At 46.2% G+C, this 25,180-nt stretch overlaps 1 protein-coding gene and 1 long non-coding RNA gene across 3 annotated transcripts; both read right to left on the reverse strand.

The window, feature by feature from the left end:
• Positions 1-3,658: 3,658 nt before the first annotated feature.
• LOC119329393 (F-box protein SKIP31-like) lies at positions 3,659-7,138 on the reverse strand. 2 transcript variants are annotated; one of them, XM_037602434.1, is made up of 8 exons: positions 6,841-7,138; positions 6,444-6,763; positions 6,276-6,360; positions 5,874-5,984; positions 5,142-5,316; positions 4,941-5,065; positions 4,716-4,776; positions 3,659-4,123 (listed from the first exon to the last, which is right to left on the reverse strand). In XM_037602434.1, exons 1-8 carry the CDS (start codon positions 7,042-7,044, stop codon positions 4,053-4,055), a joined length of 1,152 nt encoding a protein of 383 aa, XP_037458331.1. In that variant the 5' UTR covers positions 7,045-7,138; the 3' UTR covers positions 3,659-4,052. The 2 variants fall into 2 exon arrangements, with proteins under 2 accessions (XP_037458331.1, XP_037458330.1); XM_037602433.1 differs by having other exon boundaries at positions 6,444-6,766.
• A 16,064-nt stretch (positions 7,139-23,202) lies between these two features.
• On the reverse strand, positions 23,203-24,876 carry LOC119334596. Its single transcript, XR_005161460.1, has 2 exons — positions 23,921-24,876; positions 23,203-23,603 (listed from the first exon to the last, which is right to left on the reverse strand). It is a non-coding gene; the product is annotated as an uncharacterized LOC119334596 (long non-coding RNA).
• Between the last annotated feature and the right edge of the window lie 304 nt (positions 24,877-25,180).

Raw genomic sequence — 25,180 nt, forward strand, 5'->3', positions numbered from 1 at the left:
CAACACTCACTGTTCATCCAGAGGCAGCATCGATCGGTTTCAGTTAGTAGCAGTAGCGAAGGAATCGCTCGACCGGGTTCAGTTAACAGCCATCGATCGATCGCTCGGGTTCAGTAACGCGTAGCCCGCAGTGCAATCGCTCGGATTTAGTTAGAGCCCAACGCCTCGCTCGGGTTCAGTTAGAGCCAATGCCTCGCACACACGCGCGCGTGTACGAGAGAAACGCGCATCGCTCGGCCCCCGACCTCCCACCGTAACTGTGAACTCCCCGAAATTTTCCTCGCCCTCGCTTCTACCACGGTTTTTTCCATCATGGACGGCCCAAAGAATGTCATGCAGCTGCGTCTCCAGCCCGCCCAGGACGAAAAGCCCATTTTTCTGTCATGATTTTTTGTCATAGAAGTAGGATCCCACCACATCTATGATGATACCGGGTTTTGTCACAATTATCGTCATAGAAGTGTCATATGTATGACAGGAAAAAAAATTCGTTCGGCCCAAAATGTCATGGATGTGTCTTTTTTTGTAGTGCACCTTGCCAAGGAGGGCTTGATGACGGAGTAGACCTGACGATGCTTGCTACTAAGTGCTTCGGATGTGATGGGGTAGAGGCCGCCAATGCATCTACCGTGGTGTAGGAGTTCCCTCGTTGCCCGATCCTTTATAAAAAAGTAACGAGGGTGAGTTTCAAAGAAGACATTATTAAAAGTGGCTAAACGAGACATAGAGGCAAGGTTTTTGTCGGCTTGAGGAACATGAAGAACATCTTTTAGGACTAGATCACGTTTAAGCATAGGGGAATTAATAAAAGCTTGACCAATGTGTCTAATATCCATACCTCCACCGCTTGTTATAACTGCCGCCTCCTGTGTTGCCGTAGTTGTTGGTGTAGCCGCTGTCGCCCTGGGAGTTGCCGAGCCCGCGCCCACCGCCGTGTTGCGCGTGGTGACCGCGCCCACGGCCGCGTCCACGCGAGACGACATTGGCAGAAGATTGGCGAAAAGCGGCGCCATGAAGAAGACTGAGGCGGGCGTCGAAGCTCAGGAGCTGACTATACAGCTCCTGGACGATGATCGGCTCCACCTGAGCAGCAAGGGCCGAGACGTCTGGATTATAATCCATGTCCAATCCGGCCAAGATCTTGGACACGATCTCCGGATCGGAGAGCGCGGCGGCAGTGCATGCAACTTCATCGGTGAGGCTCTTAATCTTGCCAAGATATTCTGCCATAGTCATGTTACCTTTTTGCAGGTTCGTAAGCTCGATGCGAGTGTTGATGGCTTGTGCTTGGCTCTGGGCGGCGAACATGTCGTGGATGGCACGCCAGACTTCCGCCGGCGTCTGGAGCGTGGCCACCTGTGCAAGGATGTCGCGGGAGAGGGAGCCCATCAAGTAACCTTGGAGTTGTTGCTGCTGTGCGTACCAGAGGGATCTGGCAGAGTTCACCACCTATTCTTCTTTGCCGTCCTTGGTAATGGTGAGGGTGGGCGGCGGCGCTGGGGTCTTCACGTCAAGATGGTGCTCCATCTGCGCGCCCTTGATCTGGGGTAGGACGACGACCTTCCAGAGGAGGAAGTTACCTCTCGTCAGCTTCTCTTGCGGCGGTGATCCGAGGAAGGAGTTGGTGGAGGTGGAGGTGGAGGAAGATGCAAAGATGGAGGAGGAGGCGTCGGTGGTGAGGACACCCATGGTGCTCGGCGTCATGGAGGCGGAGGTGGTGGACATAGTTGCGGTCGCCTCGGTAGCTAGATGCGATCTCTATTCGATCTATCGAGGAAGAGGCTCTGTTACCATGTAAAACTAGATGGAAGCGTTGAACCCTTTGCTCGGGCCGCGGTTGTATATATATGATATGTGCCGTGGCTTACAAGAATAGATCGAGGAGATCGATCACGTTCGGTACAAAAGGTTTGAGAAGATAGAGCAGAAGAAGAGATAGAAAGAGATACAAGTTAAACACCTTTCCTATCCCTATACAACATCTTCTAACAGAAGCTTGGCAACGACGACAGGGGATCCCGTGGCCGTCGTCACGCGCACCTCCACTGCGTCGTCGCCGACAAGTCGATGATGGAAAAGAGCCGCTGGTGCCGTCGCGGGAAGCCGCGCTCATCGCGGCGGTCGCCTGCCTGTTCTCGTCCTCGAGTCGCGCGACGCGGGCGTGTAGGTCGGCGATGTAAGTGACGGCGTCGGCGTGGAAGAAGACAGCCGGGGCTGTGATGCTCGGGGAGAGGAGTTGACGAGGTGGAGGCGCCACCACTGTCTCCTCTGCTTGGTCGGGCAGGCGTGCGTCGCCTGGGCTGGGCAATTCGGTCGCCTCCTGGTCGGGGCTGCGTGCCCATCTTCTCCGGCGATGGTGCAGCGCCTGGTTCTAAGCTCGCGGACGCGCGGGAGGCAAGGTGCGGCGGTGGAGCAGTAGCAAGGTTTGGTCAAACATGTACAAAGGGGAGCTGCGGCAACGCATGTCCTGGGATGGAGCGGCGGCGGCGCACGTCCTGGGGTATATTTGTCCAGTGTTTCATGCTTATATTATGTCAATCATTTGCAAGTATTGTTTTTGCGTGAAAAAATGGCAAAAGATCAAAGTCCAAAGTAACATGTGGCGAAATATCAGACAAAGTAACCAGTGGCAAATTGTCAAAGTACAAAATAAATGGCGGCAAAAAATCAAAAACCCGGAGCACGGGGCCAACCCAATGGACTGCTGGGCTGGACGATGCGAAGCGCGGGTTATTCCTCCGCTAAACGTGACAGGCCTAAGATCATCACACGCAACATCTTTTTCTTTTGGCCCGTGCTACGCGTCCGTCGGCTGATCTTTTTAAAAGATCAGTCGGGTCGTGAGCCGTCAGATCTAGCGCATCGAGCAGATGAGCGGTGCCTTCATCATTGCAACACAAGTCTTGTTGCAGAATTTATTTTTGTAACATTAGTCCAGTTGTAGAAAAGTTTTGCATGTTGCAAAAAAAATCGCAACATAGGTCATGTTGTAGAATATTTTTTGTAACAGAGGCCTTATTGCAGAATTTTCTTTATAAAATTTTTGCAACATAGCTCTTGTTGCAGAAAAGCACGCAAGAAAAGAGCATCATAAGAGCTTGTTTGTTGAGAGAACGAGAGAAAATGGGCTGGCGGCGGAGCGCAATGGGAGCTCAGCTGGGAGAGAGAGAAAGAGAGTTAAGGAGAGAGGAGGAAAGGAGAAAGGGGCTGGCGGTTGCGTCCTCCGACGGTGTTAGATGGGAGTTGGGAGGAAGAGAGTGAAGGACGAATGGTTGACGGCGCTTGCTGAGATTTCCCAAAAATGAAGGCATAAGGGGATAAGGTGCAACAAGGATGCATGGCTCACAGGGACACGTGTCAAGCAGCCTAAACGGTTGATGCACAGGCTATAATCAGCCGGACGAGGGGAAGCTTTTTCCGATAAAATTGGAGAGAATGCATTCAAAAGCCTAACCTAAGCCTGCTGGTTTTCTTTTCGCCCACCATCTACTCTTGTGCCTCTATGCCACACGATCGTTACCAAAAAAAAAAACTTTGGATGGAGCTTAGCTAGGTCCATCCAGCTGCAGCGATCAGCAAACCTACCAGCACGCCATCCAATCCATTGTTACGCCAGTACGGTGGTACACACCAAACATAGAACAGAAAGATAAACCAGAAGGTGAAAAACTTGCTGATTTGTATGCTAAATAAAAAAACAGCAACCTCATACATGCCTCGACCACTTCAGTGAATAGGTTACAGTGCCACAAATAGGCACTGTTGTGGGGATTACAAGTGGATAAGTGGTCAAGCATTTATTTTATTACTATTAGGATACATCGCTCATAATTTAGGAAACTACACAACAGCATATTAGCTCCCTCGACTGATCGAAAAGCATACCAGCATTTCTGCTGATTTTGCATTCATAGGCACATCCCCGGAGGTCGAGATCAAGTAAAGCGTATAGTATAGAGCTTCCTGCAGCTTATTTCCCTTGCCAACCAAAAACTTGCTCTCGTGTAGCGAGCACGAGTGAAGGTCTGAAGGATCAAATCCCCGGGAGAATATCAGCAGAACCGCAAAGCATGCTCAAGTTCCTTCTCGTCGGCACAGCTGTAACCCAACTGATAAGCTCGTGCTGTTCACAGAAGCAAAACATGGATCAGTAACTCAAAGCACTGCAATGAATCAACAAACTTATCAAACACAAACAATGAATTTCCATTTACAATAGAGGACTATCTACCACACTACCAGAGTACCACTATTAGTAGGTTATATAGCAATAGTACTCCCTCTGTAAAGAAATATAAACGTCTTATATTTCTTTACAGAGGGAGTAATATATAGGAATTGCAACTCTTTCACTTCCACAGTGCTCTTCTTTGGCCATGGCCGGCCCACTTGGGTAAGCACATTTTAGATAACAAAATATCACCTAGCAACTAAGCCACTTTCTCCCCCTAAAAACAGAAACTACGCCATCTTCTGCAACATGATCAAACACTCCATAGCAGCAGAAGCGGGCATTTATATTTCTAATAAGTAACTACTCCGATTTATAAATCGACAGCTTGATGTGTGACATCCCTGTAACATGAAAAATGTCCAAATCTACTTCGTTCATAATCTGACATAGCAACTCCACAATATTTAAATTTGCTCCAAGAATAAAACGCAACATGCATGATGGAAGAAAATTTCTCAGTAAATAAAACTTGAATTAGTACCAAATCGTCCAGATCCCATGAATGGCTCTGCTTCATCAGTCACGCCACCTTGCTGCTGATCCTAAAATTGCCAAAAAGTAAAGCTTAGTGATAAGTACGGGATCAGACAAAGATGAATTCGCTCAGGTAAGATCATTCAAACCCATATCAGGTACATTCTTACAATATATGGCCATTGCAAAGTTTTTATGGATAAAAGAGGATATGCCATGCATTGGGACTTACAGCATCACAAGTGTCCCACTCGTCATCAGGACATAAAAATCTCTCAAAACAGTGCCCAGATATCGTACAGACAAGTAACCCGCTAGCTTGGTCCAAGACAAATTCACGACAGGCATCATCACAGACTGAAAACAGCAGAAAACAACGTTGTCAGGCATGAACAATTATATGTGACAAGTGAGTGAGGAAATATAAATATACCATGTACACGACCAGTCTTCTCACAGATATAAGCATCACCAATCTGCTTATAGTAGCAAGTACTTCCGGAACAAGAATGCCCCTTGACTGCATCATCGGTAAGGCCTCTGCGGCTTTTCCAACTAGACACCTGATCAGCTACTGTCTTATCAAGAACAATCTTGTCGTCGTTAACCTTTAAAATTCAGACAAGAAAGGTTTAAGTTTAGGCCAACAAAAGATAATTCTTTGGAATGTGAGACTGCAAGATAGATTGATGAAGAGTAAATTCCGCAAAACTAGAGATTCATACTACTATGATGGAACTACATATTTAAGGAACTTTTTCATATACTACAGATTTTTACGGGGCATTTTGTCACAGAACTACAGGTTTCCTGTTGCCCTAACTTTCATGGTTTCTTGTGCAGAACAGGTTTTTGGGGCCTAATTTCCCTTCTTGTACCCACATCAAAATGGTTGTGCCAAGTTGCCAACCCACTCAAGAAAATGAGGACTTCAGCAAGTAGATTGAGAAAACCATTTTGGGGAGGTTTGCTTATGGGCCTGGGACATCAGGGACATTCACAAGAATTTCAGTCCACCATAAAATCTGTACTTTTGTGATAAAAACAGCCACTAAATATGTAGCATAGTGAAATCGTTCCTCTCCAATGTTTGTACACTGAACATGTAGTTTTGTGAAATTTACACATAAAAAAGAGATAATAAAGCCAATAAATCAGTGATTACTTCTGAGGGAAGGGGTGCCTGACTCCTTTTTGCAGCCTGCATCTGGATATAGTACTCTTTGAATTCTGTAGGGGTATATCTCACGAATTCAACCATATCTTCTCTGTCTTGCTGGGGTTAAGAACAACAATAACATCATTAGCAAATGCATATATTGCAACATGAAAATGAAATATTTAGCTCTTATCATAACAGAATCAGTAGTTCTGTACACTCAACTGCTTGTGTACATGCACTTATTCTGGAAAAAAGGTACTAGTTCAAATTATATGGAATATTCACATAAAACTAAATGGATATGGCTTATGAACTTCGAAGCTAATTTGTGCGATTTGATCGTCAATGCCCATGGCTTCAACGAGATCAAACTAGAAGTATTAAAGGAAAAACAGGTGGGACTACCTGAATGTAGAGGCTCTTCCAAGCGCACTCCCTGAGTTTCGCGTTAGAGGTAGCATTAGAGGACAGGCCCCACCTCATACAATACCTTACAAAATCAGAAAGGGGTAAAAAAACGTTAGCCAAATTCACAAATTGGAACAGTAGGGCAATATTTAGCTAGTAGCTTACAAGCGGCGCCAAAGGGTTTCGTCAGATGCGGCGGCGTTCATGAAGCGGCACACAAGGGCACACGAGATGAGGTCCTCCGAGGAGAGGAACTTGAAGATCTGCAGGAACAGCTCCGGGGGGACGTTGGTGAACATGCCCGTGTCAATCTGAGGCGGCCCCTCTGTCAAAACCTTTCCTTTTCCCTTCTCCTTCCTCGCCCTCTTCTGACGCTCGTCCTCGCTGCCGCTGCCATCTCCGTCCGACAGCGAATCTTGCTTCCTCTTACCGTTCTTCGCTTCATCATCCACCCCCGTCTCCTTCTCCTCCTCGCCCTCCTCCAGCTGCTGCAATCGAATCCCCAATCACGACAATACTCGATAAGGAAATTAGGAGAGAAAGAGAGATCGAGCGCACTTACGTCGAGAGGATCTTCCTCGCTGGATCCGGAGAGGATCTCGAATTCGAGGAAGCTAGCGAGGCCGTCGACGTCGACGTCCTCTTCTTCCTCGCCGCCGCCGCCGGCGGCGGCTTCGAGCTCACCTTCCTCTTCCAGATCCGGCTGCCCTTCATCGGGGTCGGGTTTCGCGGCCGCCGCGGCACCCAGGTCCTTCCCGTCGGCCATGCTCGTCCTCCTTTTCGCCGTCCACCTCGCCACCGACGGATCGCCGCTCCTCCCTTACCCTGGAGATATTGGTGCGGTTGGACGATGCGTCACGTTTTTTTTTTTTTTGAGCTGCAGACGATGCGTCACGTGAGCCACCAGAACACGGCTTGATGGGCTGAATCATACAAGGGCCCAGTTCCTACACCTGCTTGCCGCAAGGGGGATGTGGGCTCGCATTAATGGTTGATTGGGCTCGACGCTGTTGTGATTGGGGCCGATGGTCACTCCGGATTTATTTATTTTTGCCTAAAAAAACTGGTTTTTTTTGGCAACAAGAGTGACGTTGGTGCTAAGTTTTTTTTGCATAAACATTGGTGGTAAGTTTTTTTTATAGGTAACATTTCTGTTAATGTTTTTTGCCGGTAACATTGGTGGTAAGTTGACAAGAACTCTTAAAAAAAAGGAGACGACTATCCAAAACAATAAGGCGTGCATCAAGAGCGCCTCCCCGCGATAGCCACGTCGTCACCTAGCGATTGGGCGAAAAAAGAATCGGGCCAGCAATTGGCAGCAAGGGATTTTTTTTTTAGAATCGACGGCGAGGGGATTGGACGACGTTGTCGCTGTGTACAAGAACTCTTAAAAAAAAGGAGACGACTATCCAAAACAATAAGGTGTGCATCAAGGGGGTCTTCTCGCATGTGCCACCTGTCCCGATTCTACTGTACCGACTTACTGTGTCAAACGGAGAGAAAGACACGCTGGGAAAAATCGCTCGGTCAGGTGGGAGGAAAAGAGGTTGCGTGCCTTTGGCACTCGCATCGAGCCCCTCGTTCTCTCCTTTTCCTTCGCAAGCACGTCTCCTCCTCCCCTCGTCTGTCTGATCCCCTTCTCTCTCGTGCCGGCCGCCTTCTCTTCTCTTCCGGCGGCAACGCATCCTCACGACGCAGCAGCGATGCTCTGTGGACCTCGGCCTTCTCCACCGTCGCTTGCCGGCGTCCACCCGCACCGACGTCATGGGGCCGTGAGGCGGTTCCCCTCCGATAACGGCGGGGGCGGGGGCGGGTCCGCGGGCGCCATGGAGGAAGCGCTCCGTCAGTGGAGAAGAAGAGAGAAGTGGATGCGGACGCGGAGGATGTGGAGAAGGAGGCGGTGGTCGCGGTGGACGGGGTGCTGGAGCTGCGGTGGCCGCCCTAGGTGGGGCTGCCGGAGCAGGCTCATAGGCGTCACTTCCCTCGCCTTACCACCCCCTCCCCAACGGCTGCCTCGTGGCCGCTCCGTGCAGCCGCAGGCGTCACGTGCTTCAGCGTGTGCATGGTGGCCGCCGAGCGTGCTGGCAGCGCGTGCGCTGTGGCCGCCGCTGCGTGCAGCTGCAGCATCCGAGCGCAAGCCGCCGCGTGCCGGCCCCCGCATATGATGGCCGCATATGTTGGAGAACGTTGCAGAAAACAAAAAAAAATTCCTACGTTTCACCAAGATCAATCTATGGAGTCAACTAGCAACGAGAGGAGAGTGCATCTACATACCCTTATAGATCGCGAGCGGAAGCGTTCAAGAGAACAGGGATGACGGAGTCGTACTCGCCGTGATCCAAATCACCGATGACCAAGTGCCGAACGGACGGCACCTCCGCGTTCAACACACGTACGGAGCGGAAGACGTCTCCTCCTTCTTGATCCAGCAAGGGGGAAGGAGAGGTTGACGGAGATCCAGCAGCACGACGGCGTGATGGTGGATGCAACAGTGATCACAGCAGGGCTTCGCCGAGCTTCTGCGAGAGTGAGAGGTGTAGCAGGGGAGAGGAAGGCGCCAGGACTTGGGTGCGGCTGCCCTCCCTCCCCCCCTTTATATAGGCCCCCTAGGGGGGCGCCGGCCCTAGGAGATGGGATCTCCTTGGGGGGCGGCGGCCAAGGGGGAGACTTGCCCCCCAAGGCAAGTGGAGGCGCCCCCACCCTAGGGTTTCCAATCCTAGGCGCAGGGGGGGCCCAAGGGGGGCGCACCAGCCCACCAGGGGCTGGTTCCCCTCCCCACTTCAGCCCACGGGGCCCTCCGGGATGGGTGGCCCCACCCGGTGGACCCCCGGGACCCATCCAGTGGTCCCGGTACAATACCGGTGACCCCGAATCTTTCCTGATGGCCGAAACTGCACTTCATATATATAATTCTTCACCTCCGGACCATTTCGGAACTCCTCGTGACGTCCGGGATCTCATCTGGGACTCCGAACAACTTTCGGATTACTGCATACTCATATCTCTACAACCCTAGCGTCACCGAACCTTAAGTGTGTAGACCCTGCGGGTTCGAGAGACATGCAGACATGACCGAGACGACTCTCCGGTCAATAACCAACAGCGGGATCTGGATATCCGTGTTGGCTCCCACATGCTCCATGATGATCTCATCGGATGAACCACGATGTCGAGGATTCAATCAATCCCGTATACAATTCCCTTTTGTCAATCGGTACATTACTTGCCCGAGATTCGATTGTCGGTATCCCAATACCTCTTTCAATCTCGTTACCGGCAAGTCACTTTACTCGTACCGTAATGCATGATCCCGTCACCAAACACTTTGGTCACATTGAGCTCATTATGATGATGCATTATCGAGTGGGCCCAGTGATACCTCTCCGTCATACGGAGTGACAAATCCCAGTCTCGATTCGTGTCAACCCAATAGATACTTCCGGGGATACCTGTAGTATACCTTTATAGTCACCCAGTTACGTTGTGATGTTTGGTACACCCAAAGCACTCCTATAGCATCCGGGAGTTACACGATCTCATGGTCTAAGGAAATGATACTTGACATTGGAAAAGCTCTAGCAAACGAACTACACGATCTTGTGCTATGCTTAGGATTGGGTCTTGTCCATCACATCATTCTCCTAATGATGTGATCCCGTTATCAATGATATCCAATGTCCATAGTCAGGAAACCATGACTATCTGTTGATCAACGAGCTAGTCAACTAGAGGCTCACTAGGGACATGTTGTGGTCTATGTATTCACACATGTATTACGATTTCCGGATAACACAATTATAGCATGAACAATAGACAATTATCATGAACAAGGAAATATAATAATAATCATTTTATTATTGCCTCTAGGGCATATTCCAACAGTCTCCCACTTGCACTAGAGTCAATAATCTAGTTACATTGTGATGAATCGAACACCCATAGAGTTCTGGTGTTGATCATGTTTTGCTCGCGAAAGAGGTTTAGTCAACGGATCTGCGACATTCAGATCCGTATGTACTTTGCAAATATCTATGTCTCCATTTTGAACATTTTCACGAATGGAGTTGAAACGACGCTTGATGTGCCTGGTCTTCTTGTGAAATCTGGGCTCCTTGGCAAGGGCAATAGCTCCAGTGTTGTCACAGAAGAGAGTGATTGGCCCCGACGCATTGGGTATGACTCCTAGGTCGGTGATGAACTCCTTCATCCAGATTGCTTCATGCGCTGCCTCCGAGGCTGCCATGTACTCCGCTTCACATGTAGATCCCGCCACGACGCTTTGCTTGCAACTGCACCAGCTCACTGCCCCACCATTCAAAATAAACACGTCTCCGGTTTGCGACTTGGAGTCATCCAGATCTGTGTCGAAGCTAGCGTCGATGTAACCCTTTACGACGAGCTCTTCGTCACCTCCATATACGAGAAACATGTCCTTAGTCCTTTTCAGGTACTTCAGGATATTCTTGACCGCTGTCCGGTGTTCCTTGCCGGGATTACTTTGGTATCTTCCTACCAAACGTACGGCAAGGTTTATATCAGGTCTGGTACACAGCATGGCATACATAATAGACCCTATTGCTGAGGCATAGGGGATGACACTCATCTCTTCTATATCTTCTGCCGTGGTCGGGCATTGAGCTGAGCTCAATCTCACACCTTGCAATACAGGCAAGAACCCCTTCTTGGACTGATCCATATTGAACTTCTTCAATATCTTGTCAAGGTATGTACTTTGTGAAAGACCTATGAGGTGTCTCGATCTATCTCTATAGATCTTGATGCCTAATATATAAGCAGCTTCTCCAAGGTCCTTCATTGAAAAACCCTTATTCAAATAGGCCTTAATGCTGTCCAAAAGTTCTATATCATTTCCCATCAAAAGTATGTCATCCACATATAATATGAGAAATGCTACAGAGCTTCCACTCACTTTCTTGTAAACGCAGGCTTCTCCATAAGTCTGCGCAAACCCAAACGCTTTGATCATTTCATCAAAGCGAATGTTCCAACTCCGAGATGCTTGCACCAGCCCATAGATGGAGCGCTGGAGGTTGCATACCTTGTTAGCATTCTTAGGATCGACAAAACCTTCCGGCTGCATCATATACAATTCTTCCTTAAGAAAGCCATTAAGGAATGCCGTTTTGATGTCCATTTGTCATATCTCATAATCATAGTATGCGGCAATTGCTAACATGATTCGGACGGACTTCAGCTTCGCTACGGGTGAGAAGGTCTCATCGTAGTCAACCCCTTGAACTTGTCGATAACCCTTAGTGACAAGTCGAGCCTTATAGATGGTAACATTACCATCCGCGTCCATCTTCTTCTTAAAGATCCATTTATTCTCTATCGCTCGCCGATCATCGGGCAAGTCTGTCAAAGTCCAAACTTTGTTTTCATACATGGATCCTATCTCGGATTGCATGACTTCAAGCCATTTGTTGGAATCTGGGCCCGCCATTGCTTCTTCATAGTTCGAAGGTTCACCGTTGTCTAACAACATGATTTCCAAGACAGGGTTGCCGTACCACTCTGGTGCGGAACGTGTCCTTGTGGACCTTCGAAGTTTAGTAGCAACTTGATCCGAAGTACCTTGATCATTATCATTAACTTCCTCTCTAGTTGGTGCAGGCACCACAGGAACATCTTCCTGAGCTGCGCTACCTTCCGGTTCAAGAGGCAGTACTTCATCGAGTTCTACTTTCCTCCCACTTACTTCTTTTGAGAGAAACTCTTTCTTTAGAAAGGACCCGTTCTTGGCAATAAAGACCTTGCCTTCGGATCTAAGGTAGAAGGTATACCCAATGGTTCCCTTAAGGTATCCTATGAAGACGCATTTTTCCGACTTGGGTTCGAGCTTTTCAGGTTGAAGTTTCTTGACATAAGCATTGCATCCCCAAACTTTTAGAAACGACAACTTAGGTTTCTTCCCAAACCATAATTCATACGGTGTCATCTCAACGGACTTAGACGGTGCCCTATTTAAAGTGAATGCAGCTGTCTCTAGAGCGTATCCCCAAAATGATAGCGGTAAATCAGTGAGTGACATCATAGATCGCACCATATCCAATAGAGTGCGATTACGACGTTCGGACACACCGTTACGCTGAGGTGTTCCAGGCGGCGTGAGTTGTGAAATGATTCCACATTTCTTTAAGTGCGTACCAAACTCATGACTTAAATATTCTCCTCCACGATCTGATCGTAAGAACTTTATTTTTCGATCATGTTGATTCTCTACCTCATTGTGAAATTCCTTAAACTTTTCAAAGGTCTCAGACTTGTGCTTCATCAAGTAAACATACCCATATCTACTCAAGTCATCAATGAGGGTGAGAACATAACGATAGCTAGCGCGAGCCTCAACACTCATTGGACCGCACACATCAGTATGTATGATTTCCAATAAGTTGGTTGCTCGCTCCATTGTTCTGGAGAACGTAGTCTTGGTCATTTCACCCATGAGGCATGGTTCGCATGTGTCAAATGATTCAAAATCAAGAGACTCCAAAAGTCCATCTTTATGGAGCTTCTTCATGCGTTTGACACCTATGTGACCAAGGCGGCAGTGCCACAAGTATGTGGGACTATCATTATCAACCTTACATCTTTTGGTATTCATACTATGAATATGTGTAACATCACGTTCGAGATTCATTAAGAACAAACCATTCACCAGCGGGGCATGACCATAAAACATATCTCTCATATAAATAGAGCAACCATTATTCTCGGATTTAAATGAGTAGCCATCTCGTATTAAACGAGATCCAGATACAATGTTGATGCTCAAAGCTGGCACTAAATAACAATTATTGAGGTTTAAAACTAATCCCGTAGGTAAATGTAGAGGTTACGTGCCGACAGCGATCACATCGACCTTGGAACCATTCCCGACGCGCATCATCACCTCGTCCTTCTCCTGTCTCCGTTTATTCCGCAGCTCCTGTTTTGAGTTATAAATATGAGCAACCGCACCGGTATCAAATACCCAGGAACTACTACGAGTACTGGTAAGGTACACATCAATTACATGTATATCACATATACCTTTAGTGTTGCCGGCCTTCTTGTCCGCTAAGTATTTGGGGCAGTTCCGCTTCCAGTGTCCCTTTCCCTTGCAATAAAAACACTCAATCTCAGGCTCGGGTCCATTCTTTGACTTCTTCCCGGTAACTGGCTTACCGGGCGCGGCAACTTCCTTGCCGTCCTTCTTGAAGTTCTTCTTACCCTTGCCTTTCTTGAACTTAGTGGTTTTATTCACCATCAACACTTGATGTTCCTTTTTGATTTCTACCTCCGCTGATTTCAGCATTGAATACACCTCAGGAATGATCTTTTCCATCCATTGCATATTGTAGTTCATCACAAAGCTCTTGTAGCTAGGTGGGAGCGACTGAAGGATTCTGTCAATGACCGCCTCGTCCGGGAGGTTAATGTCCAGCTGGGACAAACGGTTGTGTAACCAGACAATTTGAGTATGTGCTCATTGACAGAACTATTTTCCTCCATCTTACAACTGTAGAACTTGTCGGAGACTTCATATCTTTCGACCCGGGCATGAGCTTGGAAAATCATTTTCAGCTCTTCGAATAGCTCATATGCTCCGTGCTTCTCAAAACGCTTTTGAAGCCCCGCTTCTAAGCTGTAAAGCATGCCGCACTGAACGAGGGAGTAATCATTAGCACGTGACTGCCAAACATTCATAATGTCTTGGTTCTCTGGGATGGGTGCATCACCTAGCGGTGATTTTAGGACATAATCTTTCTTGGCAGCTATGAGGATGATCCTCAGGTTCCGGACCCAGTCCGTATAGTTGCTGCCATCATCTTTCAGCTTGGTTTTCTCTAGGAATGCGTTGAAGTTGAGGTTGACATTAGCGTGGGCCATTTGATCTACAAGACATATTGCAAAGTGTATTTAGACTAATTTCATGATAATTAAGTTCATCTAATCAAATTATTTAATGAACTCCCACTCAGATTAGACATCCCTCTCGTCATCTAAGTGATACATGATCCGACTTGACTAGACCGTGTCCGATCATCACGTGAGACGGACTAGTCATCATCGGTGAACATCTCCATGTTGATCGTATCTTCTATACGACTCATGTTCGACCTTTCGGTCTTCCGTGTTCCGAGGCCATGTCTGTACATGCTAGGCTCGTCAAGTTAACCTAAGTGTATTGCGTATGCAAATCTGGCTTACACCCTTGTATTCGAATGTTAGAATCTATCACACCCGATCATCACGTGGTGCTTCGAAACAACGAACCTTCGCAATGGTGCACAGTTAGGGGGAACACTTTCTTGAAATTGTTATGAGGGATCATCTTATTTACTACCGTCGTTCTTTGAGCAAATAAGATACAAAAACATGATAAACATCACATGCAATCAAATAGTGACATGATATGGCCAATATCATATTGCTCCTTTTGATCTCCATCTTCGGGGCGCCATGATCATCTTCGTCACCGGCATGACACCATGATCTCCATCATCATGATCTCCATCATCGTGTCTTCATGAAGTTGTCACGTCAACTATTACTTCTACTACTATGGCTAACGCTTTAGCAATAAAGTAAAGTAATTACATGACGTTTATGTTGACACGCATGTCATAAATAAATTAAGACAACTCCTATGGCTCCTGCCGGTTGTCATACTCATCGACATGCAAGTCGTGATTCCTATTACAACAACATGATCATCTCATACATCACATATATCATTCATCACAACTTTTGACCATATCACATCACAAAGCACTTGCTGCAAAAACAAGTTAGACGTCCTCTAATTGTTGTTGCATGTTTTACGTGGCTGCAATAGGGTTCTAGCAAGAACGTTTTCTTACCTACGTAAAAGCCACAACGTGATTTGCCAACTTCTATTTACCCTTCATAAGGACCCTTTTCATCGAATCCGCTCCAACTAAAGTGGGAGAGACAGACACCCGCTAGCCACCTTATGCAACTAGTGCATGTCAGTCGGTGAAACCTGTCTCACGTAAGCGTACGTGTAAGGTCATTCCGGGCCGCTTTATCCCACAATACCGCTGAAGCAAAATAAGACTAGTAGTGGCAAGAAAGTTGACAACATCTACGCCCACAACAAATTTGTGTTCTACTCGTGCAAAGAGAACTACGCGTAGACCTAGCTCATGATGCCACCGTTGGGGAACGTTGCAGAAAACAAAAAAAATTCCTACGTTTCACCAAGATCAATCTATGGAGTCAACTAGCAATGAGAGGAGAGTGCATCTATATACCCTTGTAGATCGCGAGCGGAAGTGTTCAAGAGAACGGGGATGATGGAGTCATACTCGTCGTGATCCAAATCACCGATGACCAAGTGCCGAACGGACGACACCTCCGCGTTCAACACACGTACGGAGCGGAAGACGTCTCCTCCTTCTTGATCCAGCAAGGGGGAAGGAGAGGTTGACGGAGATCCAGCAGCACGACGGCGTGATGGTGGATGCAGCAGTGATCGCAGCAGGGCTTCGCCGAGCTTCTGCAAGAGGGAGAGGTGTAGCAGGGGAGAGGGAGGCGCCAGGACTTGGGTGCGGCTGCCCTCCCTCCCCCCTTTATATAGGCCCCCTAGGGGGGCTCCGGCCCTAGGAGATGGGATCTCCTTGGGGGGCGGCGGCCAAGGGGGAGACTTGCCCCCCACGGCAAGTGGAGGCACCCCCACCCTAGGGTTTCCAACCCTAGGCGCAGGGGGCCCCAAGGGGGGCGCACCAGCCCACCAGGGGCTGGTTCCCCTCCCCACTTCAGCCCACGGGGCCCTCCGGGATGGGTGGCCCCACCCGGTGGACCCCTGGGACCCATCCGGTGGTCTCGGTACAATACCAGTAACCCCGAATCTTTCCCGATGGCCGAAACTGCACTTCCTATATATAATTCTTTACCTCCAGACCATTCCAGAACTCCTCGTGACGTCCGGGATCTCATCCGGGACTCCGAACAACTTTCAGATTACTGCATACTCATATCCCTACAACCCTAGCGTCACCGAACCTTAAGTGTGTAGACCCTACGGGTTCGAGAGACATGCAGACATGACCGAGACGACTCTCCGGTCAATAACCAACAGCGGGATCTGGATACCCATGTTGGCTCCCACATGCTCCACGATGATCTCATCGGATGAACCACGATGTCGAGGATTCAATCAATCCCGTATACAATTCCCTTTGTCAATCAGTACGTTACTTGCCCGAGATTCGATCGTCGGTATCCCAATACCTCGTTCAATCTCGTTACCGGCAAGTCACTTTACTCGTACCGTAATGCATGATCCCATCACCAAACACTTTGGTCACATTGAGCTCATTATGATGATGCATTACCGAGTGGGCCCAGCGATACCTCTCCGTCATACGGAGTGACAAATCCTAGTCTCGATCCGTGTCAACCCAACAGATACTTTCGGGGATACCTATAGTATACCTTTATAGTCACCCAGTTACGTTGTGACGTTTGGTACACCCAAAGCACTCCTACGGCATCCGGGAGTTACACGATCTCATGGTCTAAGGAAATGATACTTGACATTGGAAAAGCTCTAGCAAACGAACTACATGATCTTGTGCTATGCTTAGGATTGAATCTTGTCCATCACATCATTCTCCTAATGATGTGATCCCGTTATCAATGACATCCAATGTCCATAGTCAGGAAACCATGACTATCTGTTGATCAACGAGCTAGTCAACTAGAGGCTCACTAGGGACATGTTGTGGTCTATGTATTCACACATGTATTACGATTTCCGGATAACACAATTATAGCATGAACAATAGACAATTATCATGAACAAGAAAATATAATAATAATCATTTTATTATTGCCTCTAGGGCATATTTCCAACAGCATATGTGCTTGCTGTAGGCGTCCAAGGCCAATGGAGACCGCCGCCTTCAGCTCGCCCTTGCCCTGCTGCCTTGAACGCCTCTATAAATTTCTCCGCTCATCTCTTGCAGAGTTGCAGGTACATACTTCCTTCCTTCTCCTCTTGATTAGCATGCTTCTTTCCAATCCATTCCTCCCCTTTGATTTAACACCTAGAACTTTTCGTCTTTGTGCAGATTATTCTGTGTATATGCCTACAAGGTGCTCGATGAAAATCCAAACAGGCTACAGGGGAGGATTACTTCCTTTTTATGCTTTTCTGTGTACTCAATAATTCTTTCTTCTTCTTCTGAATTTTAGCTGCAGTCATCAACAAATTAGACCCCCCAAGTTCTTCTCAAAAATGTATTGTACATGCAAGATAAATACATTATAAAAAATATGCAAAGCACTTTAAATAGATGTTGCAAAGCATTTTAAATAGATGTTGTAAGTTTACTCCCTAGGTTTACTGTATATTGAGATGCAATACACATATGTGAACCAGTGATATGTAGGACATTTTCAATAGTGATATCTTTGTCTTCACCATTTACTCTTAGACATGAAAAGCATCAGCTATATAGTATTATTCATTGGATATATTGTATGTTAACACACAAGGTACAACTCAATGAAAAAAACAACAACTGGATATAAACACTAAATGCACAATGCATCTTATCAAATTGTTAACTCTTGAGGAGTTTAACTTAAAAAGCTATTTTCGCAACTATTGGTCCTACTGTAGTCTGTAGATGTGCAGAGATCATTCTAGGGGTATTAAGATTAGTTTTCCAAACCATGTGTAAATCTAAATTCTAGGTGTGCAGAGATCTATTTTCTCAACTATTGGTACTATTGTAGTCTGTAGAGGCGTATATATCTATTGCTAACAATCTAAATTTCTAGATCAGCAGCTTGGTCTTAAGCATACAAAAGACTACTTTGTCTGAGCAATAATAGGATGTAATTGTTTTGTGTGCTAGACATGGGTGTTCCTAGAATTTTATCCTCACTTCTTGGCCCCAATTCAGATTAGTTTTTTTCTTCTCACTAGTGTTAGTTCATTTGGCGCTTTTGCTGTCATACTTAGAGCCCTGGTTCAGAATAGTTTTTTTCCTTCCAGTTCAGGTTAGTGATTTTTGTATATCAATTTTGTGTTCACAATTTTGCGTCAGACCATAGAAGGATTTTGTCTCATGCTTTGGCTGTCTTACTCTATTTTCTTTACAAATTCTAGATCGCCAGTTCGGATCATGATCATTGTGTCCTTCTTTGTAACTTCGGAAACAACTTAATAATTGTAGAAAAGAAGAACCTTGGGTTCTGGAATATGGATGGAAGGTTACAGGTAAGCTCAGCCGTCAGACGACATTCATGTATCATAGGAAAGCAATGGTAATGATTGGCTCTTTCTGACAAAAAGATATATCATGTTCCATGTTATTACAGGCACATTGACATGAATATAGTAGTCGTTAGCATCTCTACATCATGTCTTGGGTCCCTAAAGTAAATCATCTGCTCAATATGTCCTAATATTGTTAAGCTACATATCTTTAGCTGTTTGATGCAGTATCGAGGGTTCAGTGAGCGTCTTAGCTTGCCATTGTGACATAATGTATAATTCATCAGTTTGGAGCCTAACTGCATATTGTTGCTTCTTCTTTTGTCCTCCAACTACCATGTATTGTTACATTATTGCATTATTGTTTTATGATGATAGAGATACTAACTCAGTTCGGCCCTGGAGCCACTGATTTGTATCTGATAATTCTCGGAGTTGAGGTCCTAATATCCATACTAATTTATTGGTTGGTCTGATCCAGTGTAGACTTGTGGGACTCATTATCCTATTTTTTCCTTATGAGGTATGTTCTTCATTTGTTTTTCTAGCAAACGGAACAATATTCTATGCAACTTTCAAACATCTAATAAACTATTTATCTTTAGCCCACGTAGGTATGGTAGTTGTTCACTCTTTGGTGTTTTGTTTCCTTTCTTCTGAACAAACAGGAAACCCCTGTGCAACTCTCAACAAACAGAACATATGTATCCTTCTGATGAGTTCATAGTGTCCTCTGCTGCTGCATTGTCGCTCTTCGCTGACGCTTCATGTGGTTGTTTATCTGGGTCCCTGGGCGTGTGTGGGGGTGTCCGTGGAGTCGGGCTCAATCCACAAGTCGCCGGAGTCCATCGATGTGACGCGCCTGCTGGAGAAGCTGACGTTTAAGGACACGGCGCCGGAGCCACATGCAGATCGTGCAGGAGGTAGAGGCCACGGGGTGCAATGTCTGCGCCTGCACGTCCAGGTAGTGGTGTACAGCTATGACATGCTCAAGATCAATATACCGCAGGCCCTGTGCTCCTCGACAGCGTCCGGTCGACCGGCAGCCGCGGAACTGTCATTGATGCATTACAGAGACCCTCTCTGACACACACAACTTATGATTTAGTATCTTGTTTGTTGTGCGGTGATTGTGGTGGTTGATTAAATTTGTTGCTTGTCAGCTGGCCCTTACCCGAGAAGAGGTCCAGGAGGGACAGAAGAATCCTGAGAGGTTTCTTCAGGAACTACTTAACCTTGTTGGATATGAGGGGGTGATCGCGACTCCTGAGGAGGCTCTTGGGATCATCAATGTCGATATTATTCAGAAGTTCTATCATGTACTACTTCTGACATTTGAACTCTGCATTCCTCGTTAACATGGCTTTTGGACTGAGTTATCCATATAATGGACTAGCGCGTAAGCCTCATGCTCATTAGAGGAGGTTTCTCCTCCACCATACCCTGTCCCTGCCGACCACATTAACGCCATGGTGTAGCCATCACCTCATGGCTATGTTCCCACGAACTTGGATTATGACAGAGTCCACAAATATTATTTGGTCATCCTAACTCGAATAAGAAAACCAATTCCTTGCTGTAATCATTTCTTGTTTTTCTCCAAATTTTAATCTTCACTTCGTTTGATTCTACAGGTTGTTTGGGCTGCTGCAGATGCCGGTTTATCTCTTGCAGATGTTGCTGCAGAAGCAAAACATGCATCTGAGGCTGTTGGTACGATGGGAGTAGCACTTCTTGTTTGAACGTTGCCTGGGCAAGTGACATCTGATCGTTTAGTTTTGTCTGGCCTTTTGGTTGATCTCACTTCTCCAGCAAAGCTACAGGGGAAGGGGGGAGAAAAGATGAGAGATTTCTGGAAGAACCTCAACCATCGATCCATTCCTCCTCACAGTATATACACCTTCCATTTACATTTTGACCCTTCACACTTCCCTGTTTTGCAACTCACACCCTACAACACTCCTGTAACTCACACCCTACAACACTCCCCCTCAAGATGGGGCGAAAACGTCTAAGAGCCCCATCTTGTCACACAATTTTGAGAATGATACAACACTCACACCCTTTGTTAATGCATCAGCAAGTTGATCCCCACTTTTAACAAAGCCTACTTCAAGTACTCCCTCGTCAAGTTTCTCCTTAATAAAATGCCTATCAATTTCGATATGTTTTGTTCTATCATGGTGAACCGGATTGTTTATGATGTTAATTGCGGCCTGATTATCACAATGAAGTTTAAGTGGTCCTCCTTTGAACAACCGAAGTTCAGTTAACAATAATCGAAGCCACAACAACTCACATAGGCCCGCAGCCATGGATCGCAATTCTGCTTCTGCTGTGGACCTGGCGACAACACTTTGCTTCTTACTCCTCCAACTGACTAAATTTCCTCCCACAAAGATGCAATAACCTGAAGTGGATCTCCTATCATCCAGGCACCCAGCCCAATCAGCGTCTGTGTATCCCTCAACTTCTAGATGACCATGATATGAAAGAAGAATTCCTTTTCCAGGACACCCTTTGAGGTATCTCAAAATTCTATTTACTGCATCTAGATGACTTGATCGAGGATCATGCATATATCTACTCACCAGACTAACTGCATATGCAATGTCTGGTCTAGTGTGGGATAGATAAATTAAACGCCCTACAAGTCTCTGATATCTCCCCCTATCAACAGGTTCTCCTGAATTTGCTGTAATACGAAGGTTCATTTCAATTGGTGTGGCAGCAGGTTTACTTTCAAGCATCCCAGTTTCAGTGAGAAGATCAAGCACATATTTTCTTTGAGAGAGATAGATACCTTCAGCCCCATAAGCTACTTCGATTCCCAAGAAGAAGTGAAGAAACCCGAGGTCTTTGACCTCAAATGACTTCGCCAACATCTTCTTCACATTCCTTATCTCCTCATCATCATTACCTGTAATCACAATGTCATCAACATATACCACCAATATGACAGTTTTGTTTTGGTGATGCTTAAAGAAAAGGCTGTGGTCGGCATTGCTCTGTTTAAAGCCCAAGGAGCAGACTTCTTTGCAAAATCTTCCAAACCAAGCCCTTGGTGACTGTTTAAGTCCATAAAGTGATTTCTTCAATCTGCACACTTTACCCTCTGTCTCAGGCCCATTAAACCCTGGTGGAATCTCCATATAAACTTCTTCCTGTAGATCTCCATGAAGGAATGCATTCTTCACATCTAGTTGGAACAACTTCCACTTGTTATTCGCTGCCACCGAGATTAAAGCTCTAATGGTGTTCATCTTTGCAACCGGGGCGAAGGTTTCATCATAGTCCAGCCCATACGTTTGGCTATAACCTTTCGCCACAAGTCTTGCCTTGTATCTCTCTACTTTGCCTTCTGGTGTATGTTTTATGGTGAACACCCATTTGCATCCTACTACCTTCTTGTTATTGGGAAGTGGTGTAACTACCCATGTATTATTCTTGTCGAGAGCAGCCATCTCCTCCAGCATAGCTGCCCTCCACTTTGGGTTTAATTTTGCCTCCTGCCAATCCCGTGGCAAAGGTTCTGCAGCATCCAGTGCTGCGATAAAAGACTTGTAAGAAGGACCGACAATATCATACGAGACATAGTTGGAGACCATATAAGGATCCAATTTAGAGGGCAATTTTCTGGCATTAGACCGTGGCTGCTTTCTGTGAGCTATCGGAACATCAAGGTCATGATATTGAGAAGAGATGTTACCACTGTCCGAGGAAGATCTGGTGTCATTAGTTTGACCTTGCGTATCATCCTGGTGGTCAGCCTCCTGCTCTTGCTCCCGGTGTTGTCCATAAGCCTCTGGTTCGGGTTCCAGCACTTGCATTTGCTCCTCTGTGGTACGTTGTCTTCGTGTATACACCTGAATCTCCCTTTCCTCATTTGGTCTTGGCCACCGGAGTGCTTCATTCGATGTATCATACGGCTCCCCCTGTCTTTGTTCTTGTCTTGTTTCTGCTGGAATTACCCCAATTATCATCTTTCCTGATGTTTCATCATCTTCTTCTTTCTCACAATTCACACTAGAAGTTTCATTAGTAAACAAATCAGGGAACACATCGGTTAAATCTGTTGGCTCACCATAAAATGGTTCTTGCTCTCTAAATACCACATCCATACTCACAAACATTCTCCTCTCAGATGGACACCAACATCTATAACCCTTCTGTGTACCGGAATAGCCTACAAATACACACTTTAATGCCTTTGGATCTAGTTTGCCAACCGATGGTCTATAATCCTTCACAAAACAAACACAACCAAAGACCTTAGGAGGAACTACATATTTTGTTTCACCTGTAAGACACTCCATTGGTGTTTTATAACCAAGTACCCTGGATGGCATTCTATTCATTAAGTAGGCAGCTGTCATTATGGCCTCACCCCACAAAAACTTAGGAACATTCATAGATGTCATTATGCAACGAGTGATTTCTAGAAGATGTCTATTCTTCCTCTCTGCCAAACCATTCTGCTCCGAAGTACCTGGACAAGTTGTCTGATGAATAATCCCAAAACTTGAAAAGTACTCATCAAATTCCTTGTTCACATACTCCGTGCCATTGTCAGTGCGAAATATTTTCATACATGCATTATATTGTGTTCTGATCATATTGTGGAAATCAACAAAGCATTCGAACACATCATTCTTGTTCCTCAACACATAAACCCAAGTGACTCTAGTACAACAGTCAATAAAGGTAACAAACGACCGATAACCATTTAAAGATGAAACACCACTAGGACCCCACACATCAGAATGTATAACTTGAAGTGGTGTGTCACTTCTATTATCAGATGATGTGTAAGAGCTACGTGTCTGTTTGCCATATTGACAAGCATCACATACTAGACACCCCTTGCTAACTTTCTTATAGAGATCAGGATAAAGTTGACCGAGAGTGACAAAAGACATATGTCCTAGCCTGCGGTGGTGGAGAAGAAATTCTTCAAGTGGTGAAAGAGGTATAGCAGCTGCTACTACCGCAGGAGACATATTATTATCCAGATAATACAACCCATCATGCATGCTCCCTGTCCCAAGTCTTCTTCCAGTCCCAAGTTCCTGAAACAAGCATCATGATGGAAAGAAGATGGCAACACAATTTAGCTCTTTTGTAATGCAACTGATGGATAGTAAATTTATTGGGAATGAGGGAACATGCAAAACAGAGGACAAAGATATATCATTGCTGCACACAATTGTTCCTGATCCCATAATGGTTTGGGAGGAGCCATCAGCTAATTTAACGCTTTGCCTTTGTATCTCAGGAGTATAATCAATAAAGCTTTTGTAGGAGCCAGCCATATGTCTAGATGCACCTGAATCTAATAGCCATGGTGCATTGATGGATTTATATTTCATAGTGCGAGAGTTGTTACCACCGAAATTTGCAGAGGCCGTAGAGGCAGATGTTGCAGGTGCTTCAGCGGTTGACTTGTCACCTAAATGTAGCTCCTTGAATTGACACCACTTCTCCCAATCCTCAGCAGTCATGTGAACGCTCATGGTTTGAGTGGTATTTTCAGAGATTAGAGATGTGTTCGCTCTACCAGTAGGGCGTGTTCCTCGCCCGCGGCCACCTCGTCCTTCAAACCCACGACCACGCCCTCTTCCCCGCCAGTCCTGCCCTCTTCCTCTACCTGCTCCCATTAATTCAGGGCATGAAGACCTCAAATGTCCTGGTTCACCACACTCAAAGCATTTCCTTTCCACTATGTTTGATACCGGCTTTTGATAATTTCCACCCTATGTTGCATAGAGTGCTGATCGCCGATGCATGATGCCTTGTGTCACGGAACTGGCTGCCTCTAATTTCAACCTAGTTTCCTCACTGATGATAGCTGAGATTGCCTGCTCGAGTGTAGGCAGCTTTCCACTACCATAGAGTGCAGCCCTCCTGTTTTCAAACTTAGGATGAAGTCCATTTAGGAAGTCCCTTACACGTCTCCTTTCAGTCCATTTGTTAAATTTCTCAATACACTTGCCACACTCCATCTCAACTGGGTCAAAATAGTCAATGTCACTCCACAATCTCTTCAACTCAGACACATACTCCACAACTGATTTATCACCCTGACTCAACCCTTGCAACTCCCTCTGAATTCTACAAGCAAGCATCTCATTGCCGACTCCAGAATATGTGCCTTTCAGCAGCCGCCAAATTTCTGATGCTTCCTTAATCCTTTCCACTTGTTTAGCAATTTTAGGTGAAACTGAACTCAACAGCCATGCTCTCACTAATGCGTTGGTCATCTTCCACTTTTGACCTTCCTTAGAGTTCTCATCTGCTGGTTTTTCAATTGCCCCAAGAATATAGCCCTCTAGCCTTCTTGACACAAGAATAGTCTCCGCATGTTCTGCCTAACTTGCATAGGTTTCAGATCCTTCTAACTTCACCAGGGGCATCTGCAATGGATGGATATCTTCCTTGACCTCTGCCTCTAACTTCGAACTCTCTCCTTGCTTCCCAATAGTCTCAAACAGCAATCTGTACTTCTCGTCCATGGCTCTCAACACCGCTGCAAGCTCTCCTGCCGTGACACCTGTTGGAGCACCATCAGCCATCCTGGCACACCTCTCCTTGGTATATTGCTCTGTTCTTCTTTCCACTCACAGCAGAAACAACCCACAAACAGATT

The sequence above is a fragment of the Triticum dicoccoides genome, chromosome 7A (genome assembly GCF_002162155.2).
Source record: "Triticum dicoccoides isolate Atlit2015 ecotype Zavitan chromosome 7A, WEW_v2.0, whole genome shotgun sequence".
Taxonomy (NCBI): Eukaryota; Viridiplantae; Streptophyta; class Magnoliopsida; order Poales; family Poaceae; genus Triticum; species Triticum dicoccoides.